The sequence below is a fragment of the Diaporthe amygdali genome (assembly GCF_026229845.1).
Source record: "Diaporthe amygdali strain CAA958 chromosome Unknown NODE_44_length_330046_cov_65_728535, whole genome shotgun sequence".
Classification (NCBI taxonomy): Eukaryota; Fungi; Ascomycota; class Sordariomycetes; order Diaporthales; family Diaporthaceae; genus Diaporthe; species Diaporthe amygdali.
In genome coordinates, this window is record NW_026517064.1 from 19855 (window position 1) to 36885 (window position 17031).

General features: G+C 52.9%; 6 protein-coding genes across 6 annotated transcripts; 3 read left to right on the plus strand and 3 right to left on the minus strand.

Annotated features, from left to right (window-relative positions):
* Positions 1-247: 247 nt before the first annotated feature.
* Positions 248-3877, plus strand: J7T55_010254 (uncharacterized protein; the record flags this gene model as incomplete). The annotated part of the gene is made up of 3 exons (XM_053134314.1): positions 248-362; positions 501-3722; positions 3792-3877. The coding sequence occupies 3 exons, from the start codon at positions 248-250 to the stop codon at positions 3875-3877; spliced, it is 3423 nt and encodes a 1140-aa protein (XP_052987812.1).
* Positions 3878-5124: 1247 nt separating this feature from the next.
* J7T55_010255 (uncharacterized protein) lies at positions 5125-5910 on the minus strand (the record flags this gene model as incomplete). The annotated part of the gene is made up of 3 exons (XM_053134315.1): positions 5125-5354; positions 5425-5492; positions 5582-5910. 3 exons carry the CDS (start codon positions 5908-5910, stop codon positions 5125-5127), a joined length of 627 nt encoding a protein of 208 aa, XP_052987813.1.
* Positions 5911-6620: 710 nt separating this feature from the next.
* On the plus strand, positions 6621-8959 carry J7T55_010256 (uncharacterized protein; the record flags this gene model as incomplete). The annotated part of the gene is made up of 6 exons (XM_053134316.1): positions 6621-6752; positions 7116-7278; positions 7386-7494; positions 7589-8178; positions 8363-8401; positions 8550-8959. 6 exons carry the CDS (start codon positions 6621-6623, stop codon positions 8957-8959), a joined length of 1443 nt encoding a protein of 480 aa, XP_052987814.1.
* Positions 8960-9796: 837 nt separating this feature from the next.
* Positions 9797-10857, plus strand: J7T55_010257 (uncharacterized protein; the record flags this gene model as incomplete). The annotated part of the gene is made up of 3 exons (XM_053134318.1): positions 9797-10267; positions 10362-10592; positions 10687-10857. 3 exons carry the CDS (start codon positions 9797-9799, stop codon positions 10855-10857), a joined length of 873 nt encoding a protein of 290 aa, XP_052987815.1.
* An 829-nt stretch (positions 10858-11686) lies between these two features.
* J7T55_010258 (uncharacterized protein) lies at positions 11687-13651 on the minus strand (the record flags this gene model as incomplete). The annotated part of the gene is made up of 3 exons (XM_053134319.1): positions 11687-12052; positions 12131-13185; positions 13285-13651. 3 exons carry the CDS (start codon positions 13649-13651, stop codon positions 11687-11689), a joined length of 1788 nt encoding a protein of 595 aa, XP_052987816.1.
* A 1683-nt stretch (positions 13652-15334) lies between these two features.
* J7T55_010259 (uncharacterized protein) lies at positions 15335-16859 on the minus strand (the record flags this gene model as incomplete). The annotated part of the gene is made up of 2 exons (XM_053134320.1): positions 15335-15611; positions 15673-16859. The coding sequence occupies 2 exons, from the start codon at positions 16857-16859 to the stop codon at positions 15335-15337; spliced, it is 1464 nt and encodes a 487-aa protein (XP_052987817.1).
* Between the last annotated feature and the right edge of the window lie 172 nt (positions 16860-17031).

Below are 17031 nucleotides of genomic sequence, written 5' to 3' on the forward strand. Positions count from 1 at the left end.
CTCACCTCGCCGCCGCCAAATCGCGACTTGACTGCCTTGACTGTCTGCCTTCGCTGCGCCGTTTGCCTGGTATTCGTGGGTTACTTCTGCCAGAGAAGCAAATCCAATCAAGTCAGATTCCAAGCGCAATTCCTCGCTCGCTCGCTCGACGCACACACCTGTGACTTGCAAGCGACACCGCCCTGTTTGCCTTGCGCCAGCCATACTTGCCGAAGCCAACCCAAACACTTTCACTCAAACAAGCACTATGGGCAACGACGCTGGGCCAAAGCTCGAGTCCGCTACCATGTCGACTGCAAACATATCCAACTCTCCTCCCTCCGCCGACCCAGATGTTACTGCTCCCCAGGGCGATGACACTGGTATGCCAAATGTCCACCCCCATGTTGTATTGTGCCATGCAATAATGCTCTCTGCTTCTTGGACCCAACCTCTCCCCACGAATCCCATGCATAAAAAGCCTTATGCGGTCGGCTAATCTGTGAAATCCATACAAATAGAGGCCTCAACTATTACTGTCAACACCAAGACCCCGACTGCCAGTTTCCCTCCTCCAAAGACTGACAAGCCCCGTCCCCATGGATGTACAACTTGCGGCCGCGCCTTTGCTCGGTTGGAGCACCTGAAGAGACACGAAAGGTCCCACACCAAGGAGAAGCCATTCGAATGCCCAGAATGCAAACGGTGCTTCGCCAGGCGTGACCTGCTTCTCCGCCACCAGCAGAAGCTGCACCAGTCCACAGCCCCCTCGGCCCGTCCTCGCAACCGTCGTGAGAGCGCAAGTGGTGTGACTATTGGCCAGAGCCGTGCTCGCAAAAACAGCGTCGCTGGTCCGGTCCAGAGCGCCCCTCCGAACCCGGCCTCGATGAGACCGAGGGCCAATACCATTAGTGTTGTTGATGGCGCTGCCATACAGATGATGGCCGGTGCTGCCAACGGAGGACCAGTTGCCCGGATGCCGCCGACCCACAGTCGTCACGACAGTCTTATCGGCCTGCCTTTCCATTACTCCCACAACCAATTTCCGGGCATGTCTTCGGTTATGGGCCACCGGGGCGTGCAGCACGGACTTCCCAAGCTGGAAACAAACGGCCTGAACTACGACCAGGGCCTTCGCACAGCACCACCTCATGCTATTTTCCGCCACGACTTCATGGACAACCTATTTAGTGCCGCCCCAACAATTGATCCCCAGGCTCTCCATGTGGGCATGGAGTCTCCACAGTCAATCGGTGTCGATCCTCTCTCACCCGTTTTCCATGGCCTGCCGGATTTGTCGTCTCACGCCGCTCCTTTTGGGTTGGAGGACTTCTTGATCACAGATTTTGGGCAGCAGCTGACCTTCAACAATTTGAATGACAATGCTGTCGATGGCTCATCTTCCTCTGCCATCAGCACGGCAAGCCCTGGTGGCATGAGCGACGCTATGATCGATGGTTCCAATAATCCCGCTTCAACAGCGCCGGGTACATCCTCGGCATGGGCACCGGCCATGGTCTCCCCTCAGATGGGAAACCCTTTCAACATCGACTTTCCCAGCCATGTTTTCCCTGACCTCATGACTGGGGCCCCGGTGTCCCCGCATCCAATGCAGCACGGCATGTTGAACGACGCCTATTTCACGCCACCACCCTCGTCGATGAACTCGGGCTCGCCCTCGGTGATGACGGGCCTGAATGCTCAGAACATGAACCAAACGTTGAATTTTGGTCACGGCCCGGAGACGCCGACTTCGATCAATGGTAGTACTCATGGCACCTCACCCGTCTCGACAATAACTGATTCAACAAGAAACGCCATCCTAGGTGCCCTGTCCACAGCCTCGCTGGGCTCGTCTCTCGCCAACCGCAGATCCTCGTTCTCGGTTCATCCCTCGCCTTCATCCGCGCATGCCAAGGGTTCGCCGGACCCCGCCAACAACCTGCCCAGCACGCAGAATCTGCAACGATACGTCGCCGCCTACCTAACTTATTTCCATCCGCATCTACCGTTCCTTCACATCGCGACCTTGTCCTTCGAGATCCCAGCCCGACCGGCAAAGAATGACTTGGGCAGTATTGGTGGATCTGCATGCCTGGTGCTCTCCATGGCTGCAATTGGCGCCTTGTACGAGAAAGAGCATGAGCGCGCTCGAGAACTGTTTGAGATGGCCAAGAAGATGATTCAGACTTACTTGGAGCAGCGAAGGAAAGCTAACGTCCGAAAAGCCGGGTTCCGAGGATCCTCGTCTGAGCAAGACGTACAAGGATCCCAAGACGGTTCGACAGATACTCCTGTGTGGCTCGTTCAATCAATGCTTCTCAACGTCGTCTACGGCCACAGTTGCGGAGACCAGTTGGTGGGTAAGATTGCTGAAACACACTGTGCTGCGCTTGTCAGCTTGGCCCAGGGAGCTGATCTACTGCGTCAACCACAATCCCGTGCCGAGCAAGATATCCAGATGAGTGATGGCTCTGACGAGCATGCAGAATGGTTGAGGTGGAAAGCTGCGGAGGAGCGAAAGCGTACCCTGTACACTATTTTCATCCTTTCCAGTCTGTTGGTATCTGCTTACAATCACTCTCCCGCGCTCACCAACTCGGAGATTTTACTGGAATTGCCGTGCGACGAGGAATTTTTCGAAGCCGAAACAAGTGCGGTTTTCAATGCTCGTGGGGGTGTTAGCGGAGCGAACCACAATCGCGTCACTTTCCATGACGCTTTAGGGGACTTGCTGCGTACAAACGAGAAACAGCGCAGGCTTTCCATGCACAGCGGACACCTGTCTGGGAACATTTTCGGTGCTAGCGACCTCCCACCATCGACGCTCAAGCCCAGCACTTTTGGCTGTCTTATTTTGATCAACGCCCTTCACAACTACATCTGGGAAACGCGGCAGAGGCACCATAGCAACGTCTGGACCAATGAGGAAACGGAAAAGATGCATCGACACATCGAGCCTGCTCTCAAGGCCTGGCACGCAGCATGGTCGAGCAATCCTCACCATTCTGCAAAGCGCCCCAACCCTTCCGGCAAGGGTCCTTTGTCTGCAGATTGCATACCCCTGCTAGATTTGGCTTACGTGCGTCTTTTTGTGAATCTCTCCCGCTCCAAGGGTCAGTTTTGGGAACGTGATTGGGACGGTATGGCGGAAGAACTGGCTCGCGGAAGTGAGATTGTCCAGCACGCCGAACAGCCTTTCTTAGGCCCGGAGCCTGGTGTGACTGACAATCTTGATCATATGGACACTACGGGTGCCGCTGCTGGTTTGCTGGATAATCACTCGGGCCAATCTCCCATGCAGCCGTCCTTGGCTAATCGGACCACATCACGACGGGAGAAGCATTTGCGGAAAGCGGCTTACTTTGCGGCCGACTCTTTGTCAACATCTGACAGATTGGACGTGACATTTGCCGATTTCACTCGGCTGGAACTGCCTCCGCAGTCTGCACTCTGTGCATTTGACTGCGCACAGGTCTTGGCTGAGTGGGTAGCAACACTACAGGATAGGGTTGGTCAATATTTAGGCATTTTGGGTCAAGACGAGGTCGAGCTCTTCCAGGTTCCCGCCATCATGCTTCTGGAAGATGAGGACGTTCAGCTATTACGGAAGATTCAAGATGTCCTCGAGGGCTTGGAAAAGAAGATGGGGATGGAATTTCTCCAAGGCATTGCAGGCGGTTACGCAGTCAAGATATTGAGAGCCACAGCCCACATTATGGCAAAGAGTACTGGGTGGCCTGGTAAGTTGTTCTCACTCTTTATCGTCTCTGGTTGTGTTCACGAATCGAGAATACTAATTTGACTCGCAGTCTCTCGATTGATGATTCAATGTCTCGAAACCCACGCGAATCACATCAAGGCCCGAGCGGAGAGATCAGTCAGACCCGTCGAGTAGATTCTGTGCCACTGCTTCGAAAATTTCTTCCGAAAATTCTGACGGCCCCCATCCGCGTCAAAGGCGTCGCAACTAATCATGCGAAAGCCTACGTACGCTCGTACAACCTGCCTCACGACATCGAACGCTTTGGCTTGGCAATGCACCCCTCCGAACGAGAGCGGAAACGGCGTCCCCTGTTGTTTCCCGGGCACTACGAACGACACGACAGAACTTGATGTCTCCTAATTTTTCAGCTGCAAGAGGCCACACGTGTTTGGATTCACTGTCCATATTTTTTTCGATTTCAAACATGTTCGAGAATCGACACCATATGTTGTTTACCCTGTTAACGAGGACCGACGACTACTTCTCAACCCCTTTTCTGGTGGACGTATACACGAAGTACACTTCTGTTTCGATTACGACTCAACACCGCCACGCACTGAATGACACTGCACATGAACGAATGGGATAAGCAAATGAATTGACTCGCAAGGTCTGGACACGACCTGGGGAGGATTGAAAAAATAAGAAACTTTAAAATGAACCACATGCTTTAAGATATCACCGGCGCAGGCAAGGGGAGGAACAGGAAATATCAAATTTTCAGGACATCGAACAAAGAAAACTACCAGTTGGTAACAAAATCGAGTGGGCATGTTGTTTATTCAAGGAGTACATAGCCAATGCAACGGCTCTGGAGGGAGGAGTGATTTTGAATGGGAGTCCTAGGGACCACGCCGCCAAAAGTTGTGTAAATAGGACTGGGATGGGTACATGGTTCTGGGAGGGAGGCCGGCCTAGCCATGAAACTGACCAAATGCAGACACGCTTTCCTCTGCCGAAGATTCTTGTGAGAGGCACTTGACTTGATGTGACATGTGCTTCGATGATGCGCAATTGCGGAGCTCGTCGGGAGGAGAGCCAGCCCCAATTTACCTTGAATTGGGCTAAAAGCAGCTGACGCCGGTTGGGAAAGTTGCTGCTGACGTGATGGTTGGACGATAGGAGGGATGCGGTTGACAGGATGGGAGCGGAGCCAACGCACACATTGAGTACATGCAAGTCACGAGGAGAACGAATCGCTCTGAGCATTCCCGAGGCGCGAATCGCGACGTTGAATGCAAATATTGCCTTGATCTTATTCGGATGTGGTTGCTGTGCTGCGGCAGGACTACCGCTTGCGCAGTTCACCTGTCTTCTTGGGAGTTTTACAAGGGCCCCGCTTCCATCCCCGCGGCACACAAGTGGCTGGCCCAGCCTCATCAGCTCGGCCAGATGACCAGGTCATCGCTCAACACATAAGTGCAGACGCAGTTGTACAGGTCTGTGTCGCTAGGACCTCTGACGTCCCCTCCCGCGACGATGGTCTTGGCGTGCATCAGCCCCTTCGCGCAGGTCCAGATGGTGTCGTGGGCCAGGTAGGCCACGGTCGTGCCGCCGTTGGCCGTGAACATGACCTCCTGCTGCCAGTATTTGAAGACTAGGACTTGGGCTGTTTCGGGAGGCCGTCAGCGCGTGCTAGTGACCCGGTGGTCTTTGTGGCGGGTCTAGAGGGTTCTTACTTTTGTCTTCACGCTTGTATGATTCTACGGGGCTTGGGCCGCCGGCGAACGAAACGCCCGGTTGGGCACTGGGGAGAGGGAACGGCATGGTAAGTACGTGTTCGGGAGCAGGGAGCAGGGAGCAGGGAGGAGGGAGGGGGGAGGGCGCGGGACTCACTAGACGCAGTTGAAGCCCTGCTGGTTGCACTTGGCGGGAATGTAGTTGGACGGGTAAGTAGCACGCTTGCCAGTACGGACGATTGGGCCCGAGGACGCATCGTTGCCGTCCCGGATTTCGAGATCGGGAGAGCGAGGGTCGTCCCGGGCGAGACGGCGAGCGACGGCTGTGCCGTGACACGGGGGGAGGCCGCCCGGGTCTTTCACGTTAGGATGATATTCCGGGGCACTGGCATCCCGGGCGCTGATGATGCCGTTTTCGGGGGTGGCGGCAGCCTGGGCGCCGGTGGCGATGGCTATAGCCAGAATGCTTAGCTTTAAGAGGAGCATTGCCAGAATTCCTTGTCTTGCTGTTGACTATGACGGTGTTGGTGAATTGAATTGTCTGTCAGTCTGTACATCTTCTCGTTTGTCTGCAGGCGGGGAACACCGCAGCATTTATGCAGATGATGTTCCAGCAAAATTGCTAATGTCAGCCGCAATTCGTATCTTCCAACCCGAGGGAAAACGATGAATACAGATGCTTCATGTTCTAGATGCCCAAGTGCCATTGGAATAGGATGAACTTAGACAAGGTTATTTTTAGCCGGGAAGTATGGAAGCAGACATCACAGGCACTGATACTTTACACCCCTGCTTTAAGTTTTCAGCACGGAAAGAACTAGAACAAAAGAGAAGAAAACAGCACGATACGTTGATTTGGAATGTCGGCAATTGAGGTGTAATATAGCTGAACCTTTCGGCTTGAAAGATTGGCAGAAGGGTGAAGAAAAGTCGTATTCTAGCGGCGGTGAAAAGAAAATCCCTTTATAGGCCCGCCACGATGGAAAGTGATTCAGCAGCAAACACAACTGACAGGTCTGCACCCGCTATGCAAAGGTTTCAATAAAGTTTCAATTACTCATGTTGGGCATGGCCTATATAGTGGTATCGATTACGGACATTTGATCATCACAGGTAGCTTTTTCTGTAGATCATCGTGGCCACATTGAGAATGTCGAGAAGAGGAATCTGTCGACGTATCGGCGCCTGTCACTCTCATGGGTACCGATATTGATGGGATCGAACGTGGCCTCCAATTCACATACGACTACGCGAACCTCCCTGAAGCTGATGAGACAAGAGTAGGGAGCGGCGGAGTCTCTTTCAGTGGCGGCCAAAAGCAGAGAGTGGTAAGTATCCTAGTATGTAATACTCCGTGGCTAATTCTGAGTATTAAGGCTTGTTCTTATTCTTTACATCCTTTGGCGAGGGCAGTCTATTCCAGGGAGGCAGTCTTCATCGTGGATGGTTGCTTTAGCTGGCTGCATAACCGCACTGCCGTTGTTATCTTCGACAACCTATTCGGACAGTGCGGTCTTCTACGCGAGGAATCGATCACTGCCATCGTGGCTACACATTCTAGTAGGATGTTGAGCTGATCCTTGGAGCCTGGTTGGAAATGGTCTCAGAAATCTAGTGTGTCGACGGTGAAATTTGCGCGAAAGGTTGATCACATTACTGTTTTGAGTGATGGCAGAGTGCAATGCAACCAGATTCACACCGATTCTACCGACCCCTCGGTCTGGGGCGTCATTGAAGATGAGACTTTTGCAAACGGAAAGGATGAGGCTTCCAACGCCGCTTCAGTAGTGGATTTTAGCGTCCAGAACAACGCAAAGAAGGCTTCTTCGACCACTCAGCTCGAGACTGATGAAGGTTTGGATATCAAACCAACGGATGACTAGACACTATATGTGTCTTACGCGAAGTTCATCGGAGCGATTTTCTACACGATCTGACTTGTTATCGATTCTTTACGCTAGCCGGTCGACAGTACCTCAGGTCTAGCTACGATTTTGGACCCAGCATGGTACAAATGCCCAATATGAGATGTACGCCGGAGTCTATGCTGTTCTCTTCATCTCCGGTATTGTACGCGCTGCTGCGGCCATCGTATTCTTCCTGATCCTTGTCATTCCCAAGTCGACACAAAACCTACGCATGCTGTTGCTAAAGCATGTTCTAGCAGCACTCTTTACTTCTTCTTGCAAACGGACAGCGGGACGATACTGAACAGGTTTCGTCAGGGCATGACGCAAGTTGACCAGGTACTGCCAGTGGCTACATTCCAAACATGCTTCGCGGCCCTGGGTGTCCTGGCCCAGCTCGGCCTTGTCGCGTCAGGCTCTTGGTATGTGGCTATTGCGTTGTCCTTTGTCTTTGCTGCTCTCTGTGTTCTGCAGAGATGTTACTTGAGTACCTCGCACCAAGTTCGGCATCTTGACCTCGAATGCAAGGCGCCCTTATACACGGCCTTCACGGAGACACTGGCTGGTCTCGCTACCGTGCGTGCATTTATGTGGCAGAACGCCCTCATGTCGAGGCATCTCAAGCTCCTGGACACAAGTCAAAAAGCGTATTACCTAATGCTCTGCCTTCAGAGGTGGCTAAACGTGGTACTGGACTTGTTCGCGGCCGGATTGGCGATACTCTTGGTGGCCGTTGCGCTCGATTTGCCCGGAAGCACGAGCAAGGGGGTAATGGGCCTGCCCGACCATGCTAGACTGAGGTCGTTCATGGTTCGAACACCCCAGGAGACTCGACGCGAAGAAGCCTGTCAGAGCAACCCACCGGGGGGGGGTCGTATTTGAAAATGTAACTGCGGCTTACAGGTGAGTTCTGAAAAACTACGAATCCCTGTTTGTACGTACTGCAAATCAATCTAGGTGATTATAGCCTCACGACGCTTCAAATAGTCCTTTTTCAGAATTGGTCTCCAAAATTTGACTTTTACAATCAGACCCGGGGAAATGGTCTTTTTTTGTGGCCGCACTGAAAGGTGAGTCTCTACCAAAGCATAATACCACCATAATGGCCCATGTAGTGACAGCTTGTACGTCATCTCTGATTCTCGCCCTGCTCTAAATGCTGGAGCTTAAGCAAGGAACTATCCGGGTTGATGGAGTAGACATATGATCCCTGCCCAGGCAGACTATTCGCCGATGCTTCACTATACCTGTCCCAGGATCCTGTTACGCTTTCCGGAACCGTGCGGCAGAACCTCGATCTGGAGTGCAGGCTCGCGCACGACAGCCCAGACCTCGAGACCATGCTGGCTAAGGTGGATGTTTGGAGTGTCGTTTCGGCGCGTGGTGGCCTCGACGCAGACTACTATAGCTCGTTGGGCTTCTCGGCCGGGCAAAAGCAGCTCTCCTGCTTAGCCAGGGCCGCGCTTCACAAATCTAGGGTGATGCTCCTAGATGAAGCGATCAGTGGTGTCGATCAGACAACCGACGAAAAATGCGAGGTTTCATCAGAGAACAATTTAAAGACGCTACTGTCATTGGAGTTTCGCACCGGTTGGACTCGGTTATGGGCTGTGACATCGTCGTGGTGATGAGGAATGGAGAAATTGCTGAGCCCGGGAACCCAAGGGAACTGCTATCGATTGAGTCAAGCTTGTTCAAAGGCTTTATGAGGGCAGGACACATTAGGCGGAATGATATTTTGTAGCACTGTATTGTCCTTCAAAGTATTGCGTACGGCGAGATGATATATTGGAGAAGCTGATGGGGTCTCTTGGTCTCAATTCATGATAATGAATGCCATAGGTAGTCAGGATTCATGCAGCCATCCTCTCCCTTGAAGATCAAGCGTTCCCAGCCTAACAACCTTGGCCGCCGGTCAAGGCCTGGGCGGACAGCCTTCCATAAGTGGTCTGACGGACCCTACCATACATTATTGCCCAATAGTATTATCAAGTCCATGCAAACTTTTGGTGACAAGTGATAATTCTCGTCACCCACAATATATTGGCATGACGGAGGAGGCGGAGACGCTGTTTGGAGGTTCATTCAGAACTCGCACGTCATCTACGCTGTGAATCGCCATTCGAATGTAGAGTTGGTCCCTGGCTACATATACATAAATAGAATGTCATTGAACCAACTGCATGTACACCCTCCACGCCAACCGAGCCACATCCTTGTCCGTCCTCCCACCTCCGAACCTCCGCATGCGCCCGGGAAAATGGATCCAGGCTCTCACTCAAGTTGACAGATCCATAACCCCTTTTACGAACTAGCAACGGCCTGATTTATTCCTCCTCCTGCTTTCTCTACTTGACACTCTCCTGAAGTCCATGGCCTCCCATCGCCGTCTCATTCTCTCATCCAGTGTGACCTTTCTCAGAGCTGAACTACCAATCACATTTCATAACACGCCAACCAGAGCAATGACCAAGCCACCCAAGCCCAAGCTCATACTCTTCGACGAGCTCCCAGAATGGTATCAAGATAACCCGCACATCCACCACGGCTACCGGCCCGTCTCGGGCTCAACAAGGGCCTCCATCGCGAGCTGGCGCCACGTACACAACGAGACCATCAACATCCACACGCACCTCGTGCCGTGCGCAGCCTTCCTCTTGGGCGAGTGGTACGTCCTGCAGCACCTACACGCCCGCTACGCGGCAGTCGCGCTGGCCGACAAACTGGTCTTCGCTGCCTTCTTGCTCGCCGCGGCGGTGTGCCTTGGGCTGTCAGCTGCTTACCACACACTCATCAACCATTCCCAGGCCATGGAGCGCATGTGGCTCCGCCTTGATCTCGTTGGCATCGTCCTGCTCACTGTTGGGGACCTGGTCTCGGGGGTGTACATGGTCTTTTGGTGTGAGCCGTTGCAGCGGTGGATCTACTGGGCCATGGTACGTGTCCTGTGCCGCTTGTGATGCGAGGGAAGCGGCCACCAGTCTCTGGCTGTGACTGACTGGCCGAGTGACTGACGTGCTGTCCGTCCAGATTCTGTCGCTGGGCTCCTTGACTGTCCTCGTCGTGGTCCACCCTAGGTTCCAAGGACCGCGTTGGCGAGGTTTCCGGATCGCCTGCTTCGTCGGCACCGGCATGTCGGGCCTCGCGCCGCTCGCACACGGCCTCTACCTGTTCGGACTGCCGACGATGATGCGACAGTCTGGCATGCCGTATTATCTTGCCGAGGGCGGGCTTCTGTGCCTTGGTGTTTCCGTATATGCGGTGAGTGGGACGCCACGGGTTTCTTTCCTGATTACTCATGAACAAATCCTGTGCTACTTGAACTCTTCTGCTCATGCACCTCTTCTTCATCAAGACCCGATTTCCCGAGTCCGTCTGGCCGGGGAAGTTCGACATCTACGGATCATCGCATCAGATATTCCATCTCCTTGTCGTTCTGGCCACCGTGACGCAATTGGTCGGATTGCTTGCTGCGTTCGATTATAACTATCAGAACCGGGCTTGTCTGCCAATCCGAGTGAATTAGAATTCAAAAGTTCAAGCTGAACGGGATTTCCATCACGTATGATCGGATGTATGACTGACTGACTGATATGTGAGCGTTGTCGCCTTGAAGGGGAGACACGACTGTTGTTCGGAGTTTATGAAGGCTTTCATTTAGAGATTTCATTGGTGCCGACGGTGCAGTGAGCCCCAAGTCTCCGCGACACTTGGAGAGTGATGAGTCCGTGGCTGTTCATTGGTGTCGAGCAAAATCCCTTTCTGTCTACACACTGGTGTCACCAAGACGAAGCGTCGCTTAGGGCAGGTTAAGAATGATTCAAAATCAGCTATGAAAGAAGGCTATGAGGTGTGAAATGAAAACTAACTATGAATAGTAGTCCGGGTAATCCCTCTAACGCGATAGTCCGGAATAAGTCATTTCCAAAGTTGTTTTACCAAGTCGCTATTCTTCCATGACCAGCCGAGTGAAAGCGCAGAATGTAGCCTGGATTTTGGTGATATGCCCTCAGCTTAATCAGAAAGGCGATCAACCAATTTGCATCCAATACGTTGTAAAAATCTGTGCTTAGTCTTCGAGCAGCACCTCTTGCCTCATAAGAAGAATGCTGCACAACAAAGTTGGACTCCTCTTTTCCCCATTCAGTCCCGTCGAGCAGGTGTCATGAATGGCTCACAATCACCGTTGTCACTTTGGACACAACTGTGTGCAGGGAGATCTCAAGAAAACCGACACCGAGCCTGTGGCACCCAGATGGATTAAGCATTGCCAAGCGTCCATTCTGGGCACCCCGGACTGACTTTCATCGTGGTCAATTCCTAGGCATGAGACCCAGACACAAATCGCCCACCCCTCAAAGAGCCTTCTTAGTCCAACCGCCCTCCTCCCAAGGCGCAAACAGCTTGACCTTCCGCTTCTTCTTCTCAGGCGGGCCGTTAGGCTGCGGCTGGCCCTTATTCTGCTCCAGCTGGGCCCTCAACCTGGCTTCGGCAGCCTCGGCAGCTTTGGGCCGGATCTCCTCGCGGCGGCGGCGGCGCAGGTCCTCTCGGGCCCGGGAGAGCTCGGCGCTGACCTCGCCGCCGTGGACGAGGCCCATGATGCGTTTGCGCGCGGCTTCTTGCTGGGTCTTGGTCAGGTTGACCTTGTTGGGGTGGTAGGTGCAGAAGGTTGCGTGGGCTGTTGGGCCGAGGCGGATGATGTTCTCGTACGAGCATGAGCACTATGCCACGGAAGTTGTGGGTCAGTGAACTGTACAATAACTGATTTTTTTGGCATGGGAGGTCGGGGAATCACTCACAACATAGCACCACTCCTGCCCACATTGGCAACGCATGTGGTCACAGCCCTCGGTCTTGGTCACTCCCTGGCCACACTTAGGGCAGATGCTCATGTCTTCCCGTGACAGCAGCTTGGCGGTGGCTTCTTCCTCTTCCAGGCGCTCGATCTGGGCATCGTCCAGATCAAACTCCTCACAAGTCTGGCCCTCATGCCATGGACGCCTGTGCTTGGCGCATGTGGCGGACTTGCAGTGATTGCAAATCATCATCGGGTCCTCGCTCTCGTGTGGCTGGCTACCACCGCATAATGTGTTTGTACAGGAGATGTAGTGGCCTGGGATCTCGGACTGCTGCTTCAGGTACTTGTACCTCTCGTAGACTGCTTGATTAGCGTACTCCTTGACGTCCCGCGGAGAAAGCTTCTGCGGGCAGATCGGGCAGGCGAGTAAGTGGAGGGCTCCGCGCTCGATGATTGCTGTAATGGAAGAGTCGAGGCAGTTCAAACAGGCCTTGTCAGGGTGATCACAGAGCTCCGTGATGGTTTGGCGCTTGGGAAATCTGGATCGGGGGTAGTCCTCGAGGCAGATGGGGCACTCGATTTCTTCCACATCGTCAGGCTCGTCTGGGTGCATGAATGGTCCGTTTTCATAGGTCACTTCGTCGACACGCTCCTGGATCCAAGGAGCTGCACGAGCCTCGTAGTTTTCAGCTGCTTGAGGCAACCGGGAAGGATGCTGAAGGCCAGGGGCATCACTGTCGGGCTGACCATGATCGATTTCGGCAGACTGATTCTGTGGCCCTTCGACGACCTGTCCATCGACATTCAAAGATTCGGTCCTGTCATCCTCATTCGCAGCAATGGTCTCACCCATGTTTGCAGGAGGATCGCTTAATGTGCGACCGGGTCCTGCGAATAGGTCGCGCCGTGCCGAATCATCAAGCCAATTTCGTCGATCCACGTGTCGAGGGTCCACCATTGGATGATGCATCTCATCGTCGTCTTCGTCTTCCTCCATCGAAGCATTCACATCCTCTTCCTCATCCTCATTCTCATTTTCTTCCCATTCACCGTCCACTGTACGACCTCGGCCATATTGGTGATCCAGGTTCAGAGGGTGAGGCTGATGCCAAGGTACTTGGGTAGGAGTGATCTGTTGTCCGCTAAGAGTGCGACCTGGACCGTGGTAGCCTTGTTGACCTGCGAAAAGCGAGCGATTGCGGATAAAATCCATGTCATTCCTGGTCATATCCTGTGTCGTTTGAGGCTGCACTCCAGCGCCAGCTGGGGTTGGTTCGATGGTGAGTGGAAAGTCGCCGCCCTTGGTCATCCAGTCGGTCAACTGTTGGATCTGGTCCTGGGCACCCTCGTCGGCCATCAAGTCCTTGGCAACCTTGTTGAGCTCGAAAAACAGGATGGCGCGGTTGCCTGGGTTGTCGGGAAGTTTGTCGTAATGACGGAGGAGCTGTTGCATCTTGCGATTGTCATGCTGGACAAAACTCAGGCCAAAGACCAGCAGCTGCTTGCCGTCGTTGAAAGACATGACTCCGATGTATCGATGATGAACTTTCTGACAAATGAAGGGAAAAGACACGCTGCATGGATATTGATGTTGTCGACTTCGAAGTTGACAAGCTGCAGGCAGCCGAATAATATTTCGTGTTGAGATTCACGCAAATAGGTGAAGCCTGTGGTGCGTGTGTGTTTGTGTTTGTGTCTGTGTATCGATGGGCTGCAGGGCTGCAGATGGTGGTGGGCTGTTTAGCGTTGTTGCCTAATGTCTGGATTAGGTTACTACAAAGGTACCCAGGTACTGCCTGGCAGTAATGCATGTGGTGAGCTGGAGCACAAGGAGTGAATACAAGAATGGTCTTCGGGGAAGACGAAGACAAAATATTTTTGCCGTTGGCCGTTGGCCGTTGGCCTTTGGTACTGCACGTTCTGCTGTGATAGACTTAAATCTGAAAAGTTGATGTGGAGTGGCCTGACGGACGCGGCCGTTACATCCACACTCATGTTCAAATGTTGATGGAATACAAACCACGCGCAGACAGGAGAACTTCTATAAGTGCCTCGCGCTTGAAGTAAATATCAGCATTCAAGTTGCAAGGAAATGAGCTTGTGGGAGCTCGGAAATGATCCTAAGATGGTTTACACTGTGCGCAGTACCAGTAAAGTCGGTAAGGAATGTCACTTCCGTAGCTAAGATACTTTTGACATCTGCGAGACTTGGGGTAAGGGAAGTACCACCCGAAAGATTACCAGAATACGAATCGTTTGAAACGGTTCAAGGCTTGATGAATCCAGCGATACGTCCAAATGCATCCGTCGCCTTTAGTGCAAACCTGTGGATAGGGACCTACGAGCAAGATGTAGTAAGCATGATGCTTGATCGTAGGTTGGTGGTTTGCTATCTCATAATACTGCCTACGTACCTAGTATTTAGATGAGCACTTGCTTGCGCTCAAACAGATCATGTATTATAGAGGCACGCTAGATTGATTGTTTTCAGTAGACTAGACTGTCTGTGGCTTGGTCAACCTCAACCTTAGTCCAGACAAGCTCGCCGGACCTGATAATTGGGGACTTAGTCCAGGAACCAAGCAACGTCCGCGCGTTTGTTGACTCAACTACGGCGATGCGAAACGACTATCTGAGCTGACGCAGACTTATCCCGAGGTTATTATGTCCTGTAGCCGGCCTCATACTGACATAGGAGTCTCGTGTGGCCTCATATTGATCATCAAGTTGTAATTGGAATATCCAGGTAATAGATAGTTTGGTCTACTGGCTTAATGGAAAGAGCCCATTGGGCTGAGCGTACAAGGCCAAGCACGCCCAACACCCTGGTTTTGGTCTCGTTAGAACGGTATTCTTATTCACAATCAGCTAGTTATCTAGAACGCCGATGTATCCGTGGAATAAATAGGTATTTGGGGGATTTGAAGAGGGATCATTTATTGGAAAGTGTTCTAATGTCCATGTCTACTACGTTAACTTTGGAATAAGGAATACGTATGCCAGGCAGAAGTGGACTACAATATAGTATTAATATACTTTCGACTAGACGATTCTTAACAATCTCATAATCTAGTTACATACGATGATTGCCAAACCGAGGCGCCTTGCTGTTCCGTCGCCTGGACAAGCCTTTTCTCTTCCCTTCGTCGCTGCTTCCACACGAGCATCTTAGATCATGTACTTATAAGTGTAACGTTTCTTGCGTCTATCGAGTGGCAGTTGCACTGCCAGCTTGTCCTGCCGCCTTCGTCGTATGCGTTGCCTTCTTGGCGTCAGATCTCACTGCTATCTGCTGCTGCGACCCCTTCGCTGGGGCATTGCCGTGTCCCGGCTGAGCAACTGTCTTTGCGGCACTGGGGGCCACTATTCGAGCCTGTTGTGGCTGAGCTTTGGCAGCGGCTTGGTCCTGGGGCAGGCCGATTCCCTTCGCCTTGCAGTACTGTTCCAGGAGCTCGATACGGTGCTTCAGCGCCTTGATCTGGCTGTTTGAAAGTATCAGTATGCTGTTCTGAAATTGCGACTTGGGAGCAACGTGTTACTTACGCGTCTTTGTTGTCGGGCTCCTCAAATCCCCATGGCAGTTGTTTGGCTTGCCCAGACTGCTGCTGCTTGTTCGAGCCAGACGATCCAGCCGTCTCTCCCACAGGGCCTGGGTACTGCATAGCGACCTTGGCAACCTCAACAATGCTCTTGTACAGAGGATCCCAGATGACACAGCTGTAGATGCGGTACCGAGCAGGCCAGAGGAAGATGTGCATGTGGAGATAATCGACGCTGTTGTCCGGCCGGAGGTGCAGCGCAAAGTCAAAGTCCTCGAACCGGATCACATTCTCCTCCTCGTACTTGCTCAGCAGCTTGTAGCTCTCGTGGGCCTTGAGCAGGCGATTGACGGGGTGCTGCCAGCCCAGCACCGACGGGCTCAACTTGGGGTTCTTCTTGACCTGCGCGCGGCCGCGGAGGTGCATGCACAGCAGGCCGAGGAAGCGGTCCCAGCGGTGCAGGTCCTCGTACCGGAACTCGGCCGTCGAGATGCAGCTCTTCTCCTGGATCTCCTCGACCTGGTCCAGCAGCTCGGCGCCGCCCTGGTACTCGCCCTGCACGCCCTTCTTGGCGTTGTCAGCCTTGGTCTGCGCGTCCACCCCGTCCTTGTTGCCCAGCGCCTTGACGTCCTCCTTGAACTTCCACACGATCGCCCGCGCCTGCGCGCCGATGATGTTCTTGCGCGTGCGCTTGTTGGGCTCCTTCTCCCACCAGAATTTGAATGTCTTCTTCATGTGCTCGAGGACGTCGGCGTTCTTGGCATGCAAGGAGACGCCGTTGTAAATCGGCTCGCGGCTCAGCGAGCCGTCTCTCTTGGGGTCGTTCCTAGGGATACCCATAATATGAATCATGGACATGCCCGCGTGGCCGTCCCGTTCCTTGCCGTTGGGATTGATGTACTGGACTTGATCGAATCCATCTCGTCTTCCGATGAGCCAGAAACGTTTATCTTCCGCGAGATGGATCTGATGGGCGAGGAAGAAATGCGGCTTTGGGGGGATCCCTTTGGCCTTGACACGGAAGTCTTCAAAACGCTGTTTAACGATGTCCATCTTTCCATCCAGCTTGAGTTTTCCATTGGGGTACAAGGTCGAGTTAGAAAGATACTGCTTGGTTCTTTTTTCTGCATCTTCAGGACTTTGGGCATCTCGTCCGTGTCCAATGTCATCTGGCCTAATATCTTTTGCCATTTTGGTGGATGAGTCCGGAAGCTGGAGGTTTGAAAACTGGAATAATATCGAAGGGATTGAATATGAGGATACTTGGGAGAAATACCAGCACTAAAATTCAATTCAACGCTGTCTCAATGCTGGTGTTTAGATGCATGTCTTTCAAGTAAGTTTCGACGCGACGCGAATTCTA